This window comes from Moschus berezovskii, chromosome 8 (genome assembly GCF_049115385.1).
Source record: "Moschus berezovskii isolate FMDL1 chromosome 8, NW_MosBer_1.0, whole genome shotgun sequence".
Classification (NCBI taxonomy): Eukaryota; Metazoa; Chordata; class Mammalia; order Artiodactyla; family Moschidae; genus Moschus; species Moschus berezovskii.
The window spans coordinates 87,585,300-87,611,195 of NC_142467.1; the positions used below are offsets into that span (position 1 = coordinate 87,585,300).

Genomic DNA, 25,896 nt, shown 5'->3' on the forward strand with positions numbered 1-25,896 from the left:
GAGTGAGCACCCTGTGACCAGAAGCCTTAGAGAAGAGGCTGAGTTGACTCCTCTTAGACATGCTTTTAGACACTGAATTCATGCGTTAACTGGATGATTTTATGAAAGTTACCCTGAAGGTAAAATCCATCCATTTTACATAAAGATGTGAAAGTTTAGATTTTGTAAACTTAAACATCTGCAACTTGATCTCACTTTTTCTTCCAATGCAGATTAACAAAACGAATTTTTCTTTAAAATGTCAAAAGGTTAAAAAGTAAGTTTCTAACCCTTCTCTTTAAGGCATCATTTGCTGAAAGACATACATTTTAAAGGAAATGTCACTAAGCATAAGGATATTTGAAATGTTACCAAATTTACACACTTTTCAAAAGGAGTTCATGTTTACATGCTAAAAAAACAATTTGTAGCCGTAATTTATAATATATCAGAGACCCATAATTTAAAAGGGTCCCTGATATATTTCTAACATATGGTCCTTATATAAGCTTCAAGGAAGATTCAATTACAAAACATGATTTCAACAATCATTCAAGGTAAAGAAGCTGAAACAAGGACCTTGAGCAAGCCACATTTATTATCAAGTAATCACTGTTTTTAGTCTAGAAATCATTCAGGTATATTCGTTTCTTGCCTGCCTGCCCCCTCCAAGTTTCTACCGACAAATACTAAAATACATTTAAGTGTTAAGAGAAAAAAACACTGAGTCTTGATATATAATAATGATTCCATTTCTATGTATTCTCAAGTGTACATTAAGGACAATATTTACCTTTTTTCAAATGCCATCTGTTTGAAGAGAGAAGAAAAAAGAATTAAGTATCTTCATGTTCCTTGGACACAGCTAAGCCGTCTGCATTTTATAATCAGCATGAGACCACAAGAACTCTTTCTTTAATGCTAAGTATAAAAGGTCATTGTACGTATCAGCAAGAGTGAGAAGAAAACTCCAAAGAGGTTCAGCTTACACAGCACCAAGATTCAGGTTAAACACTACAATCATGCCAGTCATTAACAACCACCCAGTCTCTATCTCCAGGCAGGAAACCAGTCTGCCAGAAGCCCAGATAACTGGAAAAACTGCCAGGTTTATCATACTACTAGATCCCAAGAGACCAAGGGAAATTATGTGTTCTGCACTAAGAAGAAAAGTATCTCTAATTTTACAAAAGTCTTTTTTTTTAGGAGAACAAAGAACGTATGTTTTTAAATTTAATAATTGAAAAATAGGGCTTTCCAGGTGGCGCTAGTGGTAAAGAATCCACCTACCAATGCAGGAGACACTAGAGATGCTGGTTTGATCCCTAGGCCGGGAAGATTCCCTGAAGAAGGGCATGGCAACCCACTCCAGTATTCTTGCCTGGAGAATCTCATGGACAGAGGAGCCTGGCAGGCTGCAGTCCATAGGGTCACAAAGAGTCGGACACGACTGAAGCAACTTCGCACGCACGTAAATTGAAAAAGACAATATGAATCTTAAATGTGAACTGGGCACACAGGGCTATTCACTAACCTCAACATAAGTAAGTTCTTTTTGTACCTATTCAGACAACATTTCTTGAGAAAAACTATGAACTCCACTCTCAGTGGGATTAGCTATCACCCATTAAAGATACAATTAAAAATATATTTTAAGAACATTAAAGTTCACACTTGCAATCTAAGATTTGAAATTGCTAATTCCTTCTTTGGAAGAAATGAAGTTTTAGTATTTTCATCTGAAGGTGAATACTTAAAAAGATTTTTAAGAAGCAAACCCAAGTTAAAAAAGAAATACTTCAGGCCAATTCATTACTTAATTTTGTAGTTCTTCTGAAAACACGCTACTGTACATGTAAAATATATTTTAATGTCTTTATTAAGTTTCCATAAATTTAGTAAGGACTAACAAATCCAATGAATGAATAACTGTTGCAGACCAAATAATGATGTAATGCCTGGGAGCCTCTTTGTCAAAAAACTACCCAGTTCCTTTGCCAATTAGGAACTGAATTTGAAATCTGCTTTAGGATGAAAGTACTGAAAAGTTTACATGATCTCCAGAAAAATGAACATCATCTCTACCAATTATAACTATGTTTGTAATTTTAAATTTTACTATTTTTCCATTCTATGGTGTTTAAATAAACATCATCTCAGAAATTTGTTTTATTCCATTCTCAACAACTTATCACTTTATGCTAACATTTCATAATTAATTTTTCTTCCCCAAATAAAAGCATCTGGTGAAGACATTTAAATTTCTCCTAAGTATAACTATAAACTCTGTCATCTGTGGAATGTACTTCGGTCCCAAGAAATCTCAATTACCCCAGAAATAATATAAATATCTGAATGTACATATACATACAAGTGTATGTTAAAAGGCTGCATACATCTTACTTTTCAAACTTTACCATATAATTCTAATTTCTCAGCTTCTTCTTGAGCTTTAACCTGAATGCCAGGATTAAGTTTTGTCAGTGTAATGGATATAATTTGAAAAACATAAGGTTTCTTTACAATTCAAAGCCTCTGTGCATACATAAACCATCACCACTATTTATCTGTTACATTTCAATGACATAACTTCATATACTCAAAGTTTCACAACAGAGAAAGCACTATACAACTTTAGATGCTATGACAAATCCTGGAAAAGTAAATTGAGCATGTATGTAATTATGAAAGATTATGTAATACTGATTTTAGCTTAAGCTTATTTTACTTTTATGGTTCAGTGGTAAATAGTTGTTTATCACATTTTATAAAATTGATCTTTGATATTGATATGCCCTTTTGCAATACATGAATATTATCAATAGTTCACTTATTGCATCAACACTGGGGATTTTCAGTACTCTACAGGCCACGAGCTTTGCTGCAATTTAAATTATGATAAACTGGTTTCAAATGGGCTTGACCAACAGTTTACACAGATAAGGTGGACAAAGATGGAAACCTACCCAGCACCCATTCCTCTACTCCTTTTCTCCTGCCCACCACAACTTCCACTGGGTTGAAACCAAACTCCCCCTTTCAGGTGACTCTGGGACACTTTCATCATCTCCTGCTCCAACAATATGTCCTGATAAGTTAACAGGGAACATATTAATACCATTCCGCTTATGAGGGATTGGTTCAAAAACTCAAGATTAAGCCGATCATCATATGAAATAACTCTGAAGGCTATTACTGGCCCATAGTTAGAGGAGAGGTTTTCTCTCTCTAGATGTGAACAAGAAAGCACGTTGCATCAGTTAGAGCTGACAGTCATTTTACAACCATGCAGAACTGGTGGGTAGGGCAAAACCGACGCACAGAGGAAAGCAGGGCCAAGAAAAGCAGAACAACTGAATGAAAGTCTTGATCACATCCTACCTGAAGCCCACTGACTCTGGACATGCTGTTATGCAACGTGATACATTTTCTTGTTGGTTAGGTTCATTTAGTTCAGGTTTTTGCTGGTCTTGCAACCAAGAACATATTACATCTTTACATCTTTTTTTAACAGAAGCAGTGCTCCCAGCAGTGACTCCTAATTTAAATTAACTCCAAATTATTAGAATTTGCCATCCAGTCACTCACTCAAAATCATGCCACAGCCATACCGCCAGAGTTAGCCTTCTAAACGGGGTTGCTCTGGTGGAAAAAACTGAGATAATTCAGCTGCTATTAGCTACATCACAAAATCTGACTATGCAAGTTACAGACATAATCAAAGAAAGAAAATATCATTTCATTAGAAGAATTTTCAAAAAAAAAAGAATTTTCATTGGGTAATAAAAATATTACACATATTTACAATAAGTCAGACTTCTCCAAAGGAAGGTTCTCTTTTCTCTTCTTACCTCTTTCACACTGTGGACCAGTGAATCCATAAACACAAGCACAGCGGTTAGGTCCAATACAGCGTCCACCATTCTGACATCCATTTTCACAGACAGCTGCACACAAACACAGCAAGAAGCTCATTATACAGTAAAAGTCCAAGTATAATGCAGGAGTGTAGATATGCAGTCAGTAATGGATCTGACCTCTGAAACATGTCACATCATGCATTTAAATAAATACATTTCGTTGTATATTGAGACTAAAACCTCCACAATTCACGTAAATCACACTGTTCTGCAATCATTCGGTAAGGTGTTTTTTTTTTTCTTTCTATAAATCAGAATCACAAGAATTGGGTGACTCTGATCATGCAGTCAGAATACAATGATTTAATCCTCTATTTCAGTTCTATGAACCCTACAATCTATTTTCATAGGTAAAAGGTGATTAAAATATGAAAGAAGATTGCAGACTTTAGAGAAAACTCTCCACAGGGTATAATTTCACAGAAACAACTGTAAGTATTTGAATATTTAGATTTCTAAAGATATACTGCAAATGAGTAACATTTACCTAATGTAATTAATCAAAAGGAAAGGAATTTTCCTTAAATACTATCAAGGTGTAAGAGATGTAAATGAAAGCCACTGTCCCAGACATGCTCCCTCATTAAACATATGCTAGCCCTTAAGACATGAATGGGAAAACACATCCATGGCTGACCCTCAGGACCTATCCCTGGGGAGGCAGAAGGAGGGCGTCTCTCAGGGTTTTCCAAGACAGAGCTTTCAAATGCTTCTCCAGGATGGAGAAGAGGGCTGGATAAGCCTGGAGCATGTCCTGAGAGAGCTCGCTCAGTACAGGTAAATACCAGGCTCACCTACACAGGTCAGACTAACAATGCCTCTCTTCTCATGAATTTTTTTTATTGGTGTGGAAAACATAGTTATTATTCATAAAAATTATGTTAACAGGTAACATGGCTTTCTGTTACTTGAAAGGAAATTTTTTTAAAATTTCTCAATTTTAATTTTTAATACAGCAAATATCAGCAGGTATAACCCATTTAAACAGAAAGTCCTTGGCATCTTCAGTAACTGAAGAAAGTATCAAGAGCTTCTCTGAACAAGAAGAATGAGACAACCCAATCCAGCCACTGCTTCTACTCCCGCTCTCACATGAGAGAGCGTGCTTCCAGGAGAGTGACCACAGGGCGTGTATCTTTGTATTCCTTCATTTGCTATAGTATTTGATATACACAGATTCTCAAAATCTCCTGCAATATGTCAGAATCTTGCAGCCTTCTTCCCACTTTTTTGGGAGGTGGAACAACACAGTGAATAGATAAAGGAGTTCTGCTGTGTTCAGCACATCTCAATCACATCACCTTTCAATTCTCAGCTTCCCTGCCTGTAAAGTAGAACTAACAGTTTGAAGATAAAATAAAATGGTGCAAAAAACAAAATGCACAGTGGCTACACATTAAGGTGTTCTACAATCTTAATTCCCCTTCCTTTTTATACTGAAAAAGATCTGTATGGAAAACATAACTTGCTCTATAGCAACCAAAGTTTACACTGAAGAGCAACAGCCAAAAAAGAGAAGCAGACAATACAGACAAAAGTGGACCAAAAGGGGATAAAAGAAGCAATTTCCTTCTTTTGAATGAATTATGATGAAAGTTACTTTATAAAGTAATGTTCTGGTAACAAAACAAGACAGAAACAAATGTACCTCTCAACTGGAGTTGAAAAGAAACTTGTATAAGCCTAAATTTCCACCATGGAAAGAATGCTGACCACACAGGAAGAGAAAAAAAGTACTTATACCTAGTATGGGACAAAGCAAAAGGCAGGGGAGAAAAAGAAGACTATGGAAAGAAGTCTGAACTGCCTACCACGATCTGAGGAAAAGGGAGAAGCAAGCCCGATTTCAAGATGGTCAGACTGTGAAACAGAACCCTGATCACGACTGCTGAAGCTTGAATATTTTTATTCAATGAATATTTAATGAGTACCCACTCTGTGCTCGGTAACAGAACCCTGATCATGACTGCTGAAGTCTGAATATTTTTATTCAGTAAATATTTACTGAGCACCTACTCTGTGCTCAGAAATATAACAAGTGTCTGTTTTTATCAGACAGACTCCTGTACCACTCAACATAGGTACAAGCAGTCTGACCTAAGTCAAATCTGAAATTATCGTTACTACTACACAAACATATCGGATACAAAAAAGATGCTAAACCATAATGTAATTAGCCTCCAATTAAAATAAATAAATTTAAAAAAAAAGACAAAGCTAATCAAAATTAAAAAAAAAAAGATGGTAAACCAGATTTGTTGTTCAGTCTCTCAGTCATGTCCAACTCTTCGCAACCCCATGAACTGTGGAACACCAGGCTTCCCTATCCTTCACTATCTCTTGGAGTTTGCTCAAACTCATGTCCACTGAATCAGTGATCCCATCCAACCATCTATTTCTGTTGCCCCCTTCTCCTCCTGCTCTCAATCTTTCCCAGCATCTGGGTCAAAATGCTAAAAAAAGAAAGAAAAGTTTGTTTCTACACAAGATGATATACATCTCTACCCCTGGTGCTACCGTTTTCCTTTGTCTTCCAGGTTATCGTGCTCTCCCAGTTTTCCTCCTGTCTCACCATCTACTCTTCTCACTCTTTGCTGGTTTCTCCTTCCTTGTCTCCACCTCAAAATGCTGGGCAGCAATCAGGGTTCTGGCTTCAGCCCACTTCTCTTCTCTACCTGCACCAACTTCCTAGTGTTCTTTGTCCAGGCCCACGATGAAAATGTTAGCCGTATCAAAATTCTATCTATAAGCCCCCAAACTCGTATGTCTATCTCTGACCTCTCTCCTAAGGGCTGAGCTCATAGATCTTTTCACTTAGAAGTCTAACAGACTTCTTCATCAAATCCAAAACAAAAACTCTTGACACCAAACACTCTGAGCCCCACCCGATGCCCATCCCACCTAATCCCCACTCAGTCTTTTGTGTATCAGAAAATGGCATCACCATTCAGCCCAGCGCTCAACTCAAGTCTTCTAGTTGTCATTATGGATCTCTGCTTTTCCTTTCAGTCTCATGCATCACACCCATTCCATCAGTACACACCTCCTTCCATATATTCCACCTCCAATGAAAGCTCAATCTAAGCAAAAATCACATCCTGAGTTACTACAGCATCATATACCAGATGGAGAAGGCAATGGCAACCCACTCCAGTGTTCTTGCCTGGAGAATCCCATGGATGGAGGAGCCTGGTGGGCTGCCGTCTATGGGGTTGCACAGAGTCGGACAGGACTAAAGTGACTTAGAGCAGCAGCGGCAGCATCTACCAGAATCACTCGTCTAGCCTCCTAACTGGTCCTTTTATTTTTTTTCTTGCCCTTTCTACAATCCAGTTTCAACACAGCAGCCAAAGTGGTTCTTTCTAAATGTTAATCAGGTCGTCTCACTCTACTGCTTAAACTGCACCAACAGAATTACATAATATTCAGAGTATTGTCCAAATTTTTTTCCCTGGTTTATAAGGCCTGACTGACACCTCTGTCTCCGAACTCCCCTATTTATTGAAAAACCATTTCATAGCCCTTTACTGTGGTATTACAATAGATTTGAGAAATAAAATATAATTGAGCAAAGGACAATTTATAAGCTTGGCTCTCCAGGGTTAAATTTGGGATATCCTAAAGAGAGAGATCCCGGAGAAGGCAATGGCAAGCCACTCCAGTACTCTTGCCTAGAAAATCCCATGGACGGAGGAGCCTGGTAGGCTGCAGTCCATGGGGTCGCTACGAGTCAGACATGACTGAGCGACTTCACTTTCCCTTTTCACTTTCACACATTGGAGAAGGAAATGGCAACCCACTCCAGTGTTCTTGCCTGGAGAATCCCTGGGACGGTGGAGCCTGGTGGGCTTCTGTCTATGGGGTCACACAGAGTCGGACACGACTGAAGTGACTTAGCAGTAGCAGCAAAGAGAGAGATCACAGCAAACATTACCATTTTTTTCAGAAAGGCATCCATGTTTTATGGAACTATATAAATGAAAATAAACTAAATATTTAATTGTAATATATTTCAAATTCAATAAAGCCCTAGTGGTACTCAACAACATCAATACTCTAAAACAAAAATTTTTTAAGAGCTGGAAAAAATTATCCATTCAGCTATAAGGTATGTCTTTTCTACATAAAACTATTTTTTTAAGGATGACACACTTTACAAGACCTTAATTATGACTCAGTATGAAATACCCACTCAGTCAAATTATTTGAATAAACCGAGTTTATTCTAACGTTGCTTACGTTGTCCACAGTAAGTTCCAATATATCCCTTCTGGCACTGGCAATGGTCATCTGCACAGGTCCCACCATTCATGCACCTAACACTGCACTGCTGAACTGCAAAGAACAAAAAACATAAAATTATCAATCACCAAAACTATAGTATCTGTGAGAGTTATAAAACTATAATAAATGCCCAATTAATGACAAGTGCACTCTACAGAAGTAAGTGTTATGACCCAAGCATACATACATTTATTTATTTGTAAGTACACAGATGAGCTTATCTGTGACAACATGTTATTTAGTATGTATTTAAAATCTATTACACTTTTAATGTTAAAGGAAGGAAATCTAAAGTGACTAGAAATGTAAGTTCTAGGATGCAGGAGGCACTCAATGTCGTGGCTGAGTGCCGGGCACTGCCATCCATCCAATGCTTAAGCAACTGCTTCTCTTTCTTTCAAATCAAGTCTTTTAACAAGGTCTGTAAGTTGCACTGGAAAATGTATGTCAAATCCTTCTCCTTTCTGTCGCCACTGATATTGTGTGGTTCGGCTACCCTCATCTCTTACCTGGATTGTTGCAGTCACCTCCTGATGAGTTTCCTAGCTTCTATTCTTGCCCTTTTCTAATTCCTTCTCTGCAGAGCAACTACAGTCATCTTGTAATAATACAAATAGCACTGCTTCCCTGTCTTATTTAAACCCTTTTAATGTTGCATTTGGGATATAAGGCAAATCCTTCCATGACCGAGGCGGCCATGTATTATCTATCTGGATTTGCCTGCTTCTCTACCAACCTGCCTCTTTGTCATCACATGAACCTTTTAGTTTCTCAAGTGGAGGAAAGATGTTTTGATTTGCTACTTCCTCTCCCTGTGAGGATCCCTCCCTGGTTCATCCTAGTCCTTCCGAACTCAGCTTCATTGTCACGTCGCATCAGCACGACCTTGTCTATTTATCGTGTCTATGTTCTTCCTTGGTTCCAGGCTGTTCTTCATAGCCAAGTTTCCTTCCAAGAACTAACCACAGTCTATAATGACACTGTGGTGTTTGTTTGCTTGTGTTTTGTCTCTTTACAGGAATGTAAGCTCCATGACAGTGGATACCAAGCCCATCATGATAGCAAGGCATTGAGTTCAGTGCTATTTGCTGGGACCATGGCAACTGTGGAAGAAACAGACTGTTGTCAGCCACGGATCAGGAGTCTCATGCCACGGTTTTGGATGCCTACTACTCATTCAATGGAGGTGTCCAGTAGGAAATGGGACACATGAATATGAAGCCCAGTGGACAGATCTACTCTAGAGATAATCGTTATGAGTTAGCAACATACTGGTTAGTGCTTGCCCAGTCACTCAGTCGTGTACGACTCTTTGTGACCCCATGGACAGAGGACCTGCCAGGCTCCTCTGTCCATGAGGATTCTCCAGGCAAGAATACTGGAGTGGGTTGCCATTTCCTTCTCTAGGCATCTTCCTCACCCAAGGATCGAACCCAAGTCTCTTGCATCTCCTGCATTGGCAGGTAGATTACCACTGCACCACCTGGGAAGGCCCATATTAGTAGCAGTTGAAGACATATATGTAAATAAGTTCACCTAGGGAGGACAGAACTTTTGGGAATACTTAACTGTGAATGTAAGGCTAATAAAGGGGATGCAGAAAGGACACTAAGAAAAAATGGTCAAGAAAAGGAGTGTTGGGAGCCATTACTTTCGTATAAGCAAAGGGGAAAACGAGCATTTCAAGAAGATAGTGATTAATGGTGCTAAATGCTTTGCGAAGCTGGGGCTCCAGGAGGACTACAGAGGAGACAAAAGTTCCTGATGGAAAAGGAGCCAGTATTCCTCAAGGCCAAATGATTCAGGGATTCTCCTATTAAATTGTATACCACAACTAAAGGTCAGCCAATGATTCTTCAGCTGTCCCACTAGAGGAATTAAAACACTGAATTGTAAAAAAGTTTCTCCAGGCTTGGGTGCTTTGCTGAGTGTGTATTTGAGAACACTAAGAGAAGAGAATAACGGAGATATGAGGAATGGTATTTTCTAGGCAGTCAGGGGGAAGGACAGGAAAGTAGTGGAGGAAACAGTATTCAGGGTGGTCAAGAAAGTCTTGAGGAATTCTACATAATGGGTTTCTAAATGTTTAGACAATTACATGATATTTTAAAAGAAAATGAAACTAGAGTGTTAATCAGAAGTTTCATCATGAGACAATGACATCTGTTGTATGAATCTTGAATCTTATATTCTTCAATCAGACAGATTATCTATTACTTTTACTTAGGAAAAATTTATAGAAAGAACTGTTAAAACTATAACAGCTTCATATTAGTTTCAGGCAGATAAGATTTATTAATTACTGAGCAATTGCATAAATAATAACTGCTTCTACTTGGCTATAAAACATTACCTTAAATACTGTCCTAAAAGATTAATCTTGGACTTTAAAGACCCAACAATTCCTCCTGAGGTCATGTAAAGCACAATTTTAGTCCACTGTTACAGAGATCTTACAGAGCTGTTGTCTGTGTAAAGCAAAATAAGTTAACATATGTAAAACACCTGGTCAGTATACAATGAGCATTTATTATCATCTCAGTGCTCTTCTCCTTCCCCTTTAGTTAACCCACAAAATAGTGTATGAGACACAGGAGCTAAGCAAAGGCAATAAACAAAGCTGAGGATTTGAGTCTACAGACTTGTGCATCAGAATCCCTGGATTCAAATCTATCTTACTTTGGGTGAGTTAAAACTTATGTGTGCCTCAATCTCCTTCTCTGACAATAGGGTAATACTAGTGTCTCACTGTATTCATGTGAGGCTTAATTAAATACAATGACATAGTCAAACAGTACCTGTAATAAGTACCGGTAAAAACACAGTAAATTCCAGCTATTGCAAAGAATTACTTCTCACTAAATCCAGGTTCTTTTACTCAGTAGACACATATCTTCTGGACCAGAACGAAATCGTTTTTCTTCATCACCACCCCATTAGCCCCTAGTTGTTGGTGGCAACAGCAAAGCCACCAAAGATTTTTACTCCAAAGATTAGTACTGACCTAGTTAGCGCAGAAAATAATCATGGGTCCACAGCCGCACTGAAAAGGACATTTACCATTTATTCAAAAGATAACTTACAGATAATGCAGTAAATAAGGTGACATATGAAAAACGTACTTGATTTTGATCCACAGGTTGGTGATATTTGGCCGCTGGAACAAGTACACATGTTAGGACGCGAACAAAATCCATCTCCGCAACTATTTCTACAAATTGCTGTGGAAAGCACAACAGGGAAGCATGTGAACAATAAGGTAATAAACCACTGACTACAAACCAAGGAAGCTATAGTTAAAAACAATAAAGCTGAGAAACGAAGATATAAAAATGTGTGCTATATATAATGCCTAATTAAAGATATGCAACAAAAGTACCCATTGTAGACAAGTGAATGAGTCTCTTAAGTATCCTTACGATAAAGTGCACACAAATGAAGCTATTTTAATTTCCATAATCTTAATTGTTCAACTCTTTATCAGTATGGGTCATCTTTTTCATTCAAGGCAGAGGGCTTATATTCAGAATTCACCATGAGAAGACAGTCTTGATCCTAGGAAGCGAGGAGAGTTGAGGAAACCCAGAGGTCCCGTGTACCCTCAGAAAACACAGCCCACTCTGTAAAGGACCTTCACAGGAGACAGAGAAAGTGAAATTGGCTGAGCTGGAGACTCTACTCTCTAACGACTTGGCCAAGCCCCAGGGGTTCCATACACATTCCTTCCCGGCTGGTATCTGACCTGCCCCATCATCAATCTTTGTTCCCCTTAATAATTCTCTTTCTCCTTCCTCCAGCCGTTCTTCTCCCGTATTACCTCCACAACCTAGCCTATTCCTGCTGCTCAGAAAAGCTGCTGCGACATTTTGATGAAGGGAGAGTCAAAGCCTCCTGCAGCTGTGACCTCGAAGGTATGAGGGTCATCAGAGCAAAGAATGTTAGGCTCACTGACACAGCACATACCACAGATCCTCAAAATCAGTAGCCTTCAAATGGGAAGTCTCTCCCATACAGAGTCCGTTTCATTTAGGAGCTGATTTATCTCTATACCTACAACTGAATTCTCCCTCTGCAAAGCATTAGGCAAGTGTTTTAATGCTCCATTAAAGTCCATGAGTGGATAGATGAAGACAGGAAGAGGAGAGTATGGGAATGTCCTGAAACTAGCTGTTCATATGTATGTAAATGTGCGTAGCTAGCTTCTGCTAGCGAGGAGTCTCACAATTTTCAAAGAGATATGAGACCCCCTCAGTAATAATGTAAAGGGCATGTTTTATAGAAGTAAACTAACTCAATAATTGTTTTGCTTCTCCAAATTGCCTTTGACACTCACATAATATGGCCTGCATCTCCATTAGTACAATGAAGATGTCATACATCACAGTGTAAAAGTAAAAAATGATTTTAGGCATGAACATGGCTCCTGCCATGGAGCTGACTATTCTTAAAATGTACTGGACTTTCTGATCACCGATAACTTTCCAATGACAAAAGTCTATTAAAATACTGTTTTATCTCAAAGTCCCCCTCATTCTCAGCAATGAGACATTTAGTTTTGTTGTTGTTCAGTTGCTAAGTCGTGTCCGACTCTTTGCGATGCCATGGACTATAGCACGCCAGTCTTCCCTATCCTTCACTATCTCTCAGAGTTTGCTCAAAAGACATTTAGTTTAGGCTTAGGTTATATACCAAATGCCCCTTCCTGGTTCCTAAACCCAAAGAAGGTCTGATGGACTGGACACTGGTCATCTTCAGACAGATCCCTATCATGGACGCAGGTCTAACCTCTACAAATTTGTGAACCCGTGAAAAGCACAATGCTTAGGCTCTTTCTCTTCACACTCATATCAAACTATAGTATATTTCATCTAAGTATTTGTCCCTACCACAATTGGGGGAAAAAGAAAATGAGGCCCAGAAATACCCGAGAGGGATGTAGAGAGGACCTGGGTGTTGGGATTTCAGTGATGCTGGGAGAAGACTCAAGTCAAAAGTGGATAGTAAATGAATGGTGCTATGCAAGAGGTCTGAAGTTGAGCTCCTGCTCTGCAAGCTTGGAGAAAACCCACAGCTTCTCTGGGTTTAGTGTTCTCATTGGTAAAATAAAATAAAGGGATTATATTGGAATGTTCTGATGTCTCTTCACGTCTCAAATGGTATGGTTCTGGGCCAACCCCTTCCCACTGTTTTTCCATGGATCAACATGCTCTTCATAGCATAATTTCACAACAACAACAATGAAAAATTAATAAGCAAACTTTTCCATTGCTCCATGTCCTAACAAGAGTTTAAAAAAAAAAAAAAAAAACAAATGGAAAGTAAGTCAATTTCATAGTTTTGGAAACAAATATTTGGAAGTTTGGAAGTACTTCAGTGATTTTCGCAGGCCATAATTAAGAACAATAACAACAAAACACAGACTCAATTCAAAATGCATTAGGTTTCCAGTAGTTTGAGAAATATATTTTTATTGTAATATCTTCTCATGAAGCCTGGTCAAGGCCAACCAGATTAAAATTCTAGGAGTTGATCATTTTAATATTTTTCTATAAAGAAAAAATGTTGATGTACAAATATATGAGGAAATTAGTCTTTGGTCCTCCTTTTCTATTTGTGTTTTACTTATTCTCTTTTTGTAAGTCCCCTCAGAGCTTTCCTTCTGCTAAATGGTGGCGAGTCAATAAATATAATAAATAATTTGCTATCATAAGAAAGTCATGGTATGAAAATTCTTTTTTTTAACCGAAGTCTAACTGATTACCAATATTATACTAGTTGCAGGCATACAGCACAGTGGTTCAGTATTTTTGCAGATTATACTCCATTATCCATTATGTTATTACAAGATGAGGACTAAAATCCCCTTTGCTGTATAATATATCCTTGTTTTTTATTTCACACATAATAGTTTGTATGGGCTAATCCCATACACTTAATTTGCCCCTGCCCCTCTTCTCCCCTTTGAAACCACTGTGCTATATGTGCGTGCATGCTCAGTGCCCAACTCTGCAACCCTATGGACTGTAGCCCACCAGGCTCTTCTGTTCATGGGATTTTACAGGCAAGAATACTGGAGTGGGTTGCCATTTCCTACTTCAGGGAATCTTCCCTATCCAGGGATCGAACCTGCATCTCCTACACTGCAGGCAGATTTTTTTTACCACTGAGTTACCAGGGAAGCCAACCATGTTTTCTGTATCTGTGAGTCTGTTTTTATTTTGCACATACATTTATTTGTATTATTTTTTCTATTCCACATAGAAGTGATATCATATAGTATTTGTCTTTTTATGTCTGACATTTCACAAAGCATAATATTCTGTAGGCCCATTCACATTGCTGCAAAAGGCAGAATTTCATGAAATGAAAATTACTAATTTTGACTTTGTTTTCAATTCAGTTATTATCTCTATATACTTTAGTTTTCAATATCAAAATAATTGAAACACTGAATTCAATGCAAAATATTATGCTAAAATTTAGATGAGACCCACCCAAGAGAACATAAGTGCATTACATTCTCCCTCTCTTTTGCACACTGTTTTAGTCTTAGGTATTTGAATTACCATTTAAATGTGCTAATAAATATTTTTGTAGATATCTCTTGACACAAGTACTATAAATGTTTCTTGGAGAGATAAAGATCATTTGAAAGTTATGTTTTTATAGAGTTACAGTACTTGTACATTCCAATGTATTTCATAAGCATCCAAATATCATAAGTTGTAGAAATGAGGGCTACAATATTCACTGTTACTTTGAGATTTCCAAAGCTGATCTTCTAAACAGTTAGAGGGCACAATGTTACTCAAAGACCAAAAGTATTTAAAGTTGACACTCAGAGGAATAAATAAATAAAAAAATATATATAACATACGTATTTTTTTCCTACTGCAAATATTCTAGAAGGCTCTGCTCTCTGGAATTCCCATTCCACGCTGATCCAATAAAATCTGACTTTACAGATTTTCAACACGTACCATAAACCAATTCTTTCTCCTCGGCTGCTCTCCAACTCAATAATGGCAGCCACATTCATTACATTCAGTGAGTCAGACTTTCCGCAGTGCCTAAGTCACTCCCGGCTAGTATGGCAGGTGTGTGGTGAGTGACGTTAGCTGTTTCAGGATTCTAGGAGCCACATAAGTTTAAAGCAGGCACGGTAACGCCCTACTGATCTGAAAAAGTAAATGCACCCTGCACAAATGCCTCCCATATATGACTTCTGTGCTGGAGGGAAAAGAATCCAATACCTTCTCATTCCTTTTAATAAAAGGAAAGGCTTATAATCAGAGGGTTTATTTAATATATTTATGAATCACCCTAAAGAACACAGTTGTTGCTTCCTATTTTTGCCTCATTATCGGATATTGAGAGACTTTTAGGGTAGAAAAAATAAGAAGTTAATATTCACAGTACTTAAGAAGTCATGCCTTTTAAAAAACTGCACAGAAATAACATTAAGGGTCTATCTGAACCCACAAAACCAATAACTACAGAGTCAGAGATGCCACTACATCCTTATTATCCCTTGGTTAGTGTGGCTTGCCCTTTTTCTCTATTCATATGGCATCATTATCTTCTCCCCGGAAAACATCGAGGTCAATCTAAAGTCAAGATTGGCTCTAAATAAACGTGCTGTCTAGTATACCTGGCTCTCCTCCCAACAAGACAAATGTGGCTGTGCTATATAAATACACAAGAAAAGGCCAGTCACACTTCAACTCACAATTTCACAGGCATGTGAAATAAGACATCCCATAGTCCACCACAGTGCAGCTGCTAACTAATGACTTCTCCAATTATAAACGTGGAGAACTGGTTACACACTTTGGAAACGGAATAAAATAAAATGTCAAAGGTCAGATGAGCAAAACTTCTGAAGTTCTAAGGCTCAAACTCTGGAAATCGACTGTACTTTATGAGATCTGGGGTCTGGAAATCCTAAATGTAAATGTCTTAAAAGTCAAGCCATGTGGAAGAGTTCTCTCTTTTAAAACTTCTGTTAACCTGGGTCAATGCCAAATCTCTGAGAAGGCTCTTTTCCTATCGATGTTATGTGGCTGCTGAGATGAAACCAGAGATAATAAAGTGGTTTTGTACCAAGGCCTAAGAAAGCCTTATCATCGGAAGGTCTAAACCTCCTGCAGAGTCAAAAGGCAGATCGTTTACATAATCACCTTGTGGTCTTATCTGAGAACTTTCAGGAAAAAGTGGTTTGGGGTTATCTGGGGAATTGCTGTGCTCTCCCTTGAGTCTGTATTAATAGACACAGAAAGATAAAACTTTCAAGTTATCTCTGAAACCTTTATCATTATTGCCCTCAACAGTCTAGAAGTGAGGTCTAAACTGATGCAAACCGGCTGCTTTCTTACCCACCATTCAAGTGGGGTTACCCCTAATCATTACTAGTGGCCACCGGATTATAAAAGCAACTGTGTGTCCAAACCACAGAATGCAAAAGGTCCTCCCTGGGATGGGGCCGAGCGGGCCGCCCAAAGCTTAGATCCCAGCCTAGCACTCACGGACAATGCACTGGTTTCCTCCAGGGAGCGTCTTCCATCCGGGGCAGCAGTAGGAGTGGAACCTGGATCCGCATACGTTGGGCCTGCGAGAGACAAGTGAAGTCACACACACTTAGAGAGGGACGTGGTGATACATTAGAGGTTTTCCTAAGGTTTAGGAACGACCAAAACTACACGTCAAACTCCTGGGGCTTGGGGCTCATACGTGGAAGTAAATGGGCTAGACGCTGAAATGGGGAAGGATCAGAAACGTCTAAACGCTGCCTTTCATCTACCCTCTGTTGCTGCTCTTTAGAAAGAGCGAAAAGAAACAGGGAAACATATAATTTGCTACCATTCTAGCCTCCGGATGTAGAGAACAAAGGGAACACTCCGTTTCAAAAATCCTTGCCCCTGTCCCCAAATCCATCCCTCTTTGATCAACTGTTACTTTGGCCCCGACGTGTCAAGGATGGCGTGTCAGAAGGTGGAGCGCTGGGCCTGATGATTAGATGGAGCTGTAAGTAAGCCCCGCACACGTCCTCAAACAAAAGGCTCGGAGCTGCGCCCCCGACGGTGGAGAGCACGCAGGCTCTACCGGCCCCCGCGCGGCGCCGGGCGGACTCAGGCGCGCCTTCCGCCAGACATTCGGGACTTGTTCCCGCACAGCTGGCTCCGCAGGCGCTCGGCGATCCTCACCCAGAGGCCTCCGACTCACCCACCGACAAACCCCCGAGGGGGGGGTTTGTGTGTCTTTTTGCCGGCAGGAGGAAGAGGAGGAGGCGCTTCTTGGACTCTTCGGGGTCTCCTGGTGGAAGGGGGCCCCGGCTCTAGCCACAGAACTAGGTTCTGGGAGGGAGTGGAATGGAAAGCTGCCAAGCCGAGGTTCCCCTCCACGCGCCCCCGCGTGGCCTGTCCACCTACCCTCGGAGCACGTCCTGTTGTCCTCGCCTGCGGACGCGGCTGGCCGCCGCGACGCCCTCCTCCCGGTACTCGGGCACCGCGAACCCGCCTTCAGAGCCAGCCGCTGCGGGCCGGACCTGTTGCGGTGGCGGCTGGGGCCGGGGCGCCTTGGGCGGCGGGGGCTGGGGCTGGCCGGCCGTGCACTGCGCCCAAAGCGCCACGCAGCCCAGCCACACGAAGTAGGGCTGGGGACACAGCCGCCGCCGTCTCCCCATCGCGCGCGCTACGGGCGCGCGGACCTTGGTCCGCTGAGAGGGAGCGCTCAAAGATGAAATCTGCGCGGCCCGAAAAAAGTCAGGTCTAACGAGCCCTTCGTCGGCCCCGGAGACTCGCGTGTGTTCGGGCTCCCTGCTCTAGCGGGAGCCCGGGACCCAGCGCCGGCCCCCTGGCTGCCAGCGGGGTGCGGGTTCTAGCGCAGCGGGCGGCGAGGCGCGGCGGCAGAGCGGCCGGCAACCCCGCGCGGTCCACGTTGCATCCCCCGGGCCGCTGCCCCGAGCGACTCCGGGACCGCCAGCGGGTGGGGGCGGGAAATTACAAAAGTAACCCGAGCAGCCGCGGCGTAAAGTTACAAAGAAAGCGGACCTCAAAAGAGAAAAAAAAAAAATGGCCTGAACGCAGCGACTCTGCGGAATCCCGTGCGCTCCGGGCACAGATCTTGGAAAGCTGCAAAAGTCACCAGAAAGAAGCCGGAAAGCAAACAAAAGTCGTCCCCCCAAACAAGAGGAAGGTCCTCTCGGGGCTCTCCCGGAGTCCCCCGGGACAGCGACGCGCCGGCGGCGGCTAAAGAGCCGGGCGGAGGTGCGCGGGGCCGGGGCGAGCCGCCGGGGCGAGGGAGGGCGGGAGACTGGACGCCGGGGAAGATGCGGCGGTCGAGGGCGCGGCGCCGGGGTTTTGAGGCCCGGCGGGGCGTTGGGCGGGCCGGCGGGCGGCGGCTGTCAGTGGGGGCTGGAGCGCCGCCGTCCACACGTGGGGCGCAGCCCTGACCGAGGGGCTGGCGCAGAGTGGGCGGAGACAGAGTAAGGGGGCGACCGGGTGGGGAGGAACAAGGGGCGCCGGGGGCTGGGGGAGGGGAAGAGGAAGGAAGGGGGAAGGGAGGGGAGAGGACTGAGATTGGGGAGAGGGAATGGGGGGCGAGCCGGAGAGGCAGGTCAGGGTTTGGAAAGGGGGCTTGGAAAGAGAGATTGGCGAGCTTGGGTGCGAGAGGAAATGAGCGGGGGATGGGGGCGAGGTTGGGGCGAGGAGAGAAGTGGGAAAGGGGAGGGACGGCCGGGGGGCCCGGGAGGAGGGGGCCCGGCGCTCGGCGGCTTCGCTTCCCGTCCCCCTCAATTGGCCGCTAGCTCTGTTTTGACTGCCTGTACAAATCGAGCAGACGACGGGGGAGGGGGCGGTCAGGGACCGGATTTGGGAAAGAAGGCAGCAGCCCCTTCCCTCCTCCTCCGCCCTCGCCGGGCCATGGACCAGGGACTGGGGTCTCTAAACGCGCCCGGCTTGGCTAGACCCGCAGCTGAACTTCCCCGCCGGGCAGAGGCCACAAGGTTGAGGATGAGAACGGGTCCTCCTTTAGGGACCCGGACCCAGGCCCGGAGCTGAAGGCGTCTCAGTCAAGCAGGAATAGACTCGCGCGGGAGTTGGCTGCAACCTCAATCGGAGGAGGAGGCCGAGCTCTCCCCGTCGCCCTCCTACCCCCACCTCCCCACCGGGAGCGGCGGCAGTCTGCGGAACCCGCAGAGGGGCTGGGCGTTTCCGGATTGAAAGGCGCCCTCCGCCTCCAAGAGGGAGCTCGAGCTGCCGCGGGGGACCTCGGCAGCTTGCAGGCGCCGCGGTCCTGGGGAGTCCGTGCCGGGGGTGTGCTCCGGGTTGAGCCCTGCCAGGACTCTGCGTGAGTTTGCAGCCAGAGACAAGTTAGAGCCCCTGAAATGTGTTTAGGGGGAACAGGCATGGTGGGTAAATGAGTCTTGGGGCATATCCCTGTTTCCCGGTTCGGACTCTTGATTAATTATTAAACTCTAACAACTGATGCATCCAGACTGGCTGGCCACTTGCCCTCTGGACCTGTAGACCTGCCTCTATGCTCACCCGATTTGGGGGTCTTCCGTTGTGGCTGTGCTTTCATGATATTTATGTGACCCTCCAGTCGTCTGTCAGCATTTCATAATTAAGAGTCAAACATCCCTGAAAACTGGGACTGCGCTTCCAAGTATGGTTTAGGAAACTGTACGAGAAAGCAAAGTCTGGATTATTCAGGCCTAGAGAAACTTAAAGATTTTTGTACATAAAAAAACTTTTTCTGGCCCAAATCGCCCAGATGTACTATTTGGCAGCCAAAATTCTCTGAGAATTGGCATAACCCCCTCCCTTTTCCCTTCAATGTAGTCAGGCAAAGAGTTTTAAGGTAGTATCCCTTCTTAAAGTGTTCTCTTAAAGCATAAGAAAAAGTAGACGCGACACCAATTTTTTCAAATCCAAAGAACTTAAAGAGAGCAATAGAGGATTCATCATGCACTGTCCTTCAAACAAATTCATTTTAACTAAAAGAACTAAATAAAGTATCTCGAGTTATAGCAGTTTTAATCATACTTTCTAAACATTTAACCCCGTTAAATGGGTTTCTACTTAATACTTAAATAGTTCTGTGGTTTATTTGTATCTATCATATCAAATCCAAATGTTCTAAAATTGCATATGCATTTATCCTTAGACTTGCCAATTCCACATTTAGAAATGTATTTAAAGGATAAACGTGAAAAAAATGAAATGGTGAATGCTATAGTCTGCTCATTGAAACACTATTTATAATGGCAAAAGATTAAAAATATAAAGTTCCGATCCATAAGGAACTGGTTGAATATAGTTTAATCTATTCAGTAGAATACTATACAGCTGTGAAACAGAATGAGAACCACTCTAAACACCTATGAGTGACCCCTAGAATGTACAATCCAACAAAAGTGCAGATTGACTAGGCAAATCAATTGAGACATAAAGAATAATAAAGGTTACCAAGGACTGAGGTGGGAGAAAGGAATGAGGAATCACTATTTAATAGGTATAGAGTTTCCATATAAGATGATAACAATGTTCTGAAAATTAATAATGTGATAATGATTGCACAACATTGTGAATATACTTAATGCCACTGAATTGTGTACTTAAATATGGCTAAAATAAGTTTCATATGTATATTTTACTACAATAAAATTTTAATGTCAGGTGCAGGCGTCAAGCATACTGTTTGCTACCTTTTTGGGGTACACATGTGCATGTACATATGTGTGCATTTTTTATAAACTAGAAGTAAACACCAAATCTAATAAAATTAGTTATCTTAGAGAAGGAAGAGGATATGACGGATTAAATAATGGTGGAACCTAGATCTTTCCAATATGCCTTGTTTTATAGTTCTAAGTTTGGAGTCATGTATATATTTTATTAGTGGCATAATGTGATTCTCCACAAAAATGGGGAGAATACTTAAAGTTACATTTAAACACGATGTTTGAACTGTACCTCTTCAGTAAGATATAACCTAAGGATGAAATGAGCACAGAGAAGTTTGAAATTCTATTTCATAAAGGTAATGTGAGAGAGATTGAAAGGGGGAAAAGAGAAAGAAGGAGAAAGATATTAGAAAGCATGATTTCAGCAAAAGAGAAAAGAGATTAAATATAAAAGTAAAAACACTAGATTAAATTTAGTTAAAATGCCTATATATAATCAGAACTTACCTTTATTATTCAAAAATATGCATTTCCCAGTCCCATGCATTGAAAGACCTGTAGTGACAACCCAATAACAATAAACACCTATTGTGCCCAGATCATGGTCCCTAAGTACCATTTCCCAGTAAAAGGAATGAGGGTTTCTTCACTGGTGGCTGATTTCAGGTCTGGGGCAAGAACCATGTAAAATGAATCTGGACTATCTATTTTGTCATATTTGAAAGCAAGGAAATTACAAACAATTTAGGGTCATATTGAAAGGAAACTGAATCTAACTTGAAAAAGATCACACTGACCAAAGGTGGGAAACCCTGAACGTCAAAAAGAAAAATTACTGCAAAGGACTGAAACATATGAGATTTATAAATGTTAAAGAATTACAAATGATACTCCAAACAAAAGTTAACTGGACATTTTGGAGATTGTTAGAGACCAGCATATTCTAGAAACATCGATCAATAAAATAATCAAGCATTTATTCTGCCTTTGCTGGATAGTCTAAGAGAGTATTTCTTTTAAAAAAATTATAGTTGTAAACATAGGCATGATAGAATTTTTTAAAAATTACGACTTTGCAAACTTTAATGAAATAATCAGGCAACAGTTGGGAGATCCAACCAGTCCATTCTAAAGGAGATCAGTCCTGGGTGTTCATTGGAAGGACTGATGCTAAAGCTGAAACTGCAATACTTTGGCCACCTCATGCGAAGAGTTGACTCACTGGAAAAGACTCTGATGCTGGGAGGGATTGGGGGCGGGAGGAGATGGGGAAGACAGAGAATGATATGGCTGGATGGCATCACCGACTCGATGGAGGTGGGTTTGAATGAACTCCGGGAGTTGGTGATGGACAGGGAGGCCTGGTGTGCTGTGATTCATGGGGTCCCAAAGAGTCGGACACGACTCAGCGACTGAACTGAATTGAAAACTGTTAAATCAGGGTTCTCAACTGGGGGCCATTTTCTCTTTGGGATACATTTGGCAATATCTGGAGACATTTTTTATTGTCTCATATACATAAGATGGTGTGTATGGGGCAAGAGTGTTGAGGGTACCAGGGATCCCACTCAATATCCTATAGTTTACAGGACAGTCCCCCATAACAAAGTATTCTCTGGTCCAAAATAGCAATTTATTTGAGAACCCTTGTATTAGGTGAACAGTCAGTGGGGAACTTTATAATGAGTAATTCAAGCTATTACCCCCCAGAATCTACTGATTATTGCCAACTTCTGAAAATTATGATAATCAGATACTATGTGTCTGCTTAAGTGGTACAACTGGAGGCACACAGAACTGCCTATAGGTTATCTTTGTAAAAAAACAATTGAACTTAAATGTAATCATAACTTTCCTTTGACTTTGTGGATCACAACAAACTGGAAAATTCTGAAAGAGATGGGAATACCAGACCACCTGACCTGCCTCTTGAGAAACCTGTATGCAGGTCAGGAAGCAACAGTTAGAACTGGACATGGAACAACAGACTGCTTCCAAATAGGAAAAGGAGTACATCAAGGCGATATAGTGTCACCCTGCTTATTTAACTTCTATGCGGAGTACATCATGAGAAACGCTGGGCTGGAAGAAGCATAAGCTGGACTCAAGATTGCTGGGAGAAATATCAATAACCTCAGATATGCAGATGACACCACGCTTATGGCAGGAAGTGAAGAGGAACTAAAGAGCCTCTTGATGAAAGTGAAAGAGGAGAGTGAAAAGGTTGGCTTGAAGTTCAGCATTCAGAAAACTAAGATCATGGCATCTGGTCCCATCACTTCATGGGAAATAGATGGGGAAACAGTGGAAACAGTGTCAGACTTTATTTGTTTGGGCTCCAGAATCACTGGACATGGTGATTGCAGCCATGAAATTAAAAGAGGCTTACTCTTTGGAAGGAAAGTTATGACCAACCTAGATAGCATATTAAAAAGCAGAGACGTTACTTTGCCAACAAAGGTCTGTCCAGTCAGTGCTATGGTCATGTATGGATGTGAGAGTTGGACTGTGAAGAAAGCTGATCGCCGAAGAATTGATGGTTGTGAACTGTGGTTCTGGAGAAGACTCTTGAGAGTCCCTTGTACTGGAAGGAGATCCAATCAGCCCATCCTAAAGGAGATCAATCCTGGGTGTTCATTGGAAGGACTGATGCTGAAGCTGAAACTCCAATACCTTGGACACCTCATGTGAAGAGTTGACTCATTGGAAAAGACCCTGATGCTAAGAGGGACTGGGGGCAGGAGGAGAAGGGGACGACAGAGGATGAGATGGCCAGATGGCATCACAGACTTGATGGACATGAGTTTGAGTAAACTCTGGAAGTTGGTGATGGACAAGGAGGCCTGGCGTACTTCGATTCTTAGGGTTGCAAAGAGTCGGACACGACTGAGCGACTGAACTGAACTGAACCAGTTTCTAGACTGTCCTTGTGGCTCAACCTGTAAAGAATCCGCCTGCAATGAGGGAGACCTGAGTTCAGTCTCTGTGTTTGAAAACTCTGGAGAAAGGAAAGGCTAGCCCTCCAGTATTCTGGCCTAGAGAATTCCATGGACTGTATAGGCCATGGGATCTAGGCAAAGAGTTGGACATGACTAAGCGACTTTCACTTTCACCAGTTTCTAAGAACTATGGAGGATATAGTAAAACACATTAAATGATACCTCAAGAATGTAGTCAACCAGGTCTAGAATGTAGGGAATACCACAGGACCATTTTTTTTTTTTTTCCAAATAAATGACATGAGTAGAGAAAAGGGAGGGGAACTCTTTTGATCCACAATTGCACCTTAACTGGGTTAGTTATTTGAACACAGGTGTAAAATGAGATTTTGAGACAATCTGCAGAGGTCTGGGTGAAAGTTTATTATTAGCTAGTATATTTTCAATTATTTTTAATTTTAGCAAGTGTGAAAATGATATCATGGCTATATTTTTAAATAATATTTTCCAATACTGACTAAATTCTTTATGGGTGAAATGATGCCTGGGATTTGACTTAAATACTACAGGAAAAAGATGAAGTAGATCAACTTTTTTCTATTCCTTTTGCCAAGTATACTTAGCTGAACATACTAGACATTATATATAGAAAAAAGAATAAGGGGACTCTGAATGGTGTAGAGAAAATGGCAGACTGGCCAGGGACCTGAGTCACAACATAGAAATGAGTGTACCTTGAGGTTTGTTATTTTTTGTTTTTGCTTCTTACATCGTGGACTGAGTGACAGAATAGGTGACAACCTGGAAATACCAACTGGCACAGACTCCACAAAAGCCTCCAAAAAACCCTGCAGTCTTTAACCAAAGGACAGGAAAGGGACATACTAGCCAACAGAAAACTTGTGGACGATAACTGATCTATAAGCAGCCAACATCACAGAAAAAAAGTGCAGTCACCCCCAACCAGCAAAGGCCAAGTGAAGACGTTAAACTTTCATCCTTGCCAGGCTGTAACAAGGTGTCCCTCCTCAGAGTAAGAGAAGGTATCAGAGAAGTGTCAGAGAAGAAGAAAGAGTGTCAGAGAAGGCCAGGTAATGGACCACTGCATCCCCCATGGAACCACCCCCATAGTGCCAGTGGAGAGCCTGGACTTCCATTGCCACCTAAGACTAGTGAAGTGCCCCTTCTGCTGGGATGGTATGAGAGGAGTCCTAGTAGAGAGTTAGGACCCCTATCATTGCCCATCCCCATGGGAAGCTAAGGGAAGCTACCTGGGGAGCAGTAATGACGCATGCGTCTCCCTCCCAGCCAGGGTGGTATAGCAGAAGTTTAGTGGAAAGTTAGTACTCCCACCCCTGCTCTACAGTAACAAAATGCTCCTCACACCTCAATTGTGTAAACAGAGACAGAACGTGAACTTTCACTGTCATCTCAACCAGTCCATTCTAAGGGAAATCAGTCCTGGGTGTTCATTGGAAGGACTGATGCTAAAGCTGAAGCTCCAATACTTTGGCCACCTCATGCGAAGAGCTGACTCATTTGAAAAGACCCTTATGCTGGGAGGGATTGGGGGCAGGAGGAGAAGGAGACGACAGAGAATGAGATGGCTGGATGGCATCACCGACTCGATGGAGGTGAGTTTGAGTGAACTCCAGGAGTTGATGATGGACAAGGAGGCCTGGCGTGCTGTGAGTCATGGGGTCGCAAAGAGTCAGACACGACTGAGCAACTGAACTGAACTGAGTAGTAAGGAAGCAACACCCTTCTCTCTTCACCCCCAAACCCATGCAATATCAGAAGAGGCTGCTAAGACATGACTTACATAGGATCCAAAATCTAATAACACCCAAAATGCCCAGGATTTGTGAGAAAAATTATTCCTCATACCAAGAACCAGGAAAATCTCAATGAGAAAAGTAATACTCACCAACACTGAGATGATGCAGGTGTTACAATTATTGGACCATGCCTTTAAAGCAGACATGATAAAAGTATTTCAAAGAGTATCTGTGAACATACTTGAAACAAAAGGAAAAGAAAGAAAGCCTAAACAAAGTAATAGAAGACATAATCAAGAACTAACTGGAAA

The 25,896-nt window shown here is 41.7% G+C and overlaps 1 protein-coding gene across 3 annotated transcripts in view; it reads right to left on the reverse strand.

The window, feature by feature from the left end:
- Positions 1 to 17,865, reverse strand: part of FBN2 (fibrillin 2) — a 226,928-nt gene extending 209,063 nt beyond the window's left edge. For all 3 annotated transcript variants that reach the window (XM_088838382.1, XM_055429280.2, XM_088838381.1), the window contains exons 1-5: positions 17,612 to 17,865; positions 16,709 to 16,791; positions 11,306 to 11,404; positions 8,139 to 8,234; positions 3,831 to 3,926 (exon numbers count right to left, since the gene is read on the reverse strand). In XM_088838382.1, the coding sequence (XP_088694508.1) occupies positions 3,831 to 3,926; positions 8,139 to 8,234; positions 11,306 to 11,404; positions 16,709 to 16,791; positions 17,612 to 17,865 (628 nt within the window). The remainder of the gene's footprint in view (positions 1 to 3,830; positions 3,927 to 8,138; positions 8,235 to 11,305; positions 11,405 to 16,708; positions 16,792 to 17,611) is intronic.
- Positions 17,866 to 25,896: the final 8,031 nt, after the last annotated feature.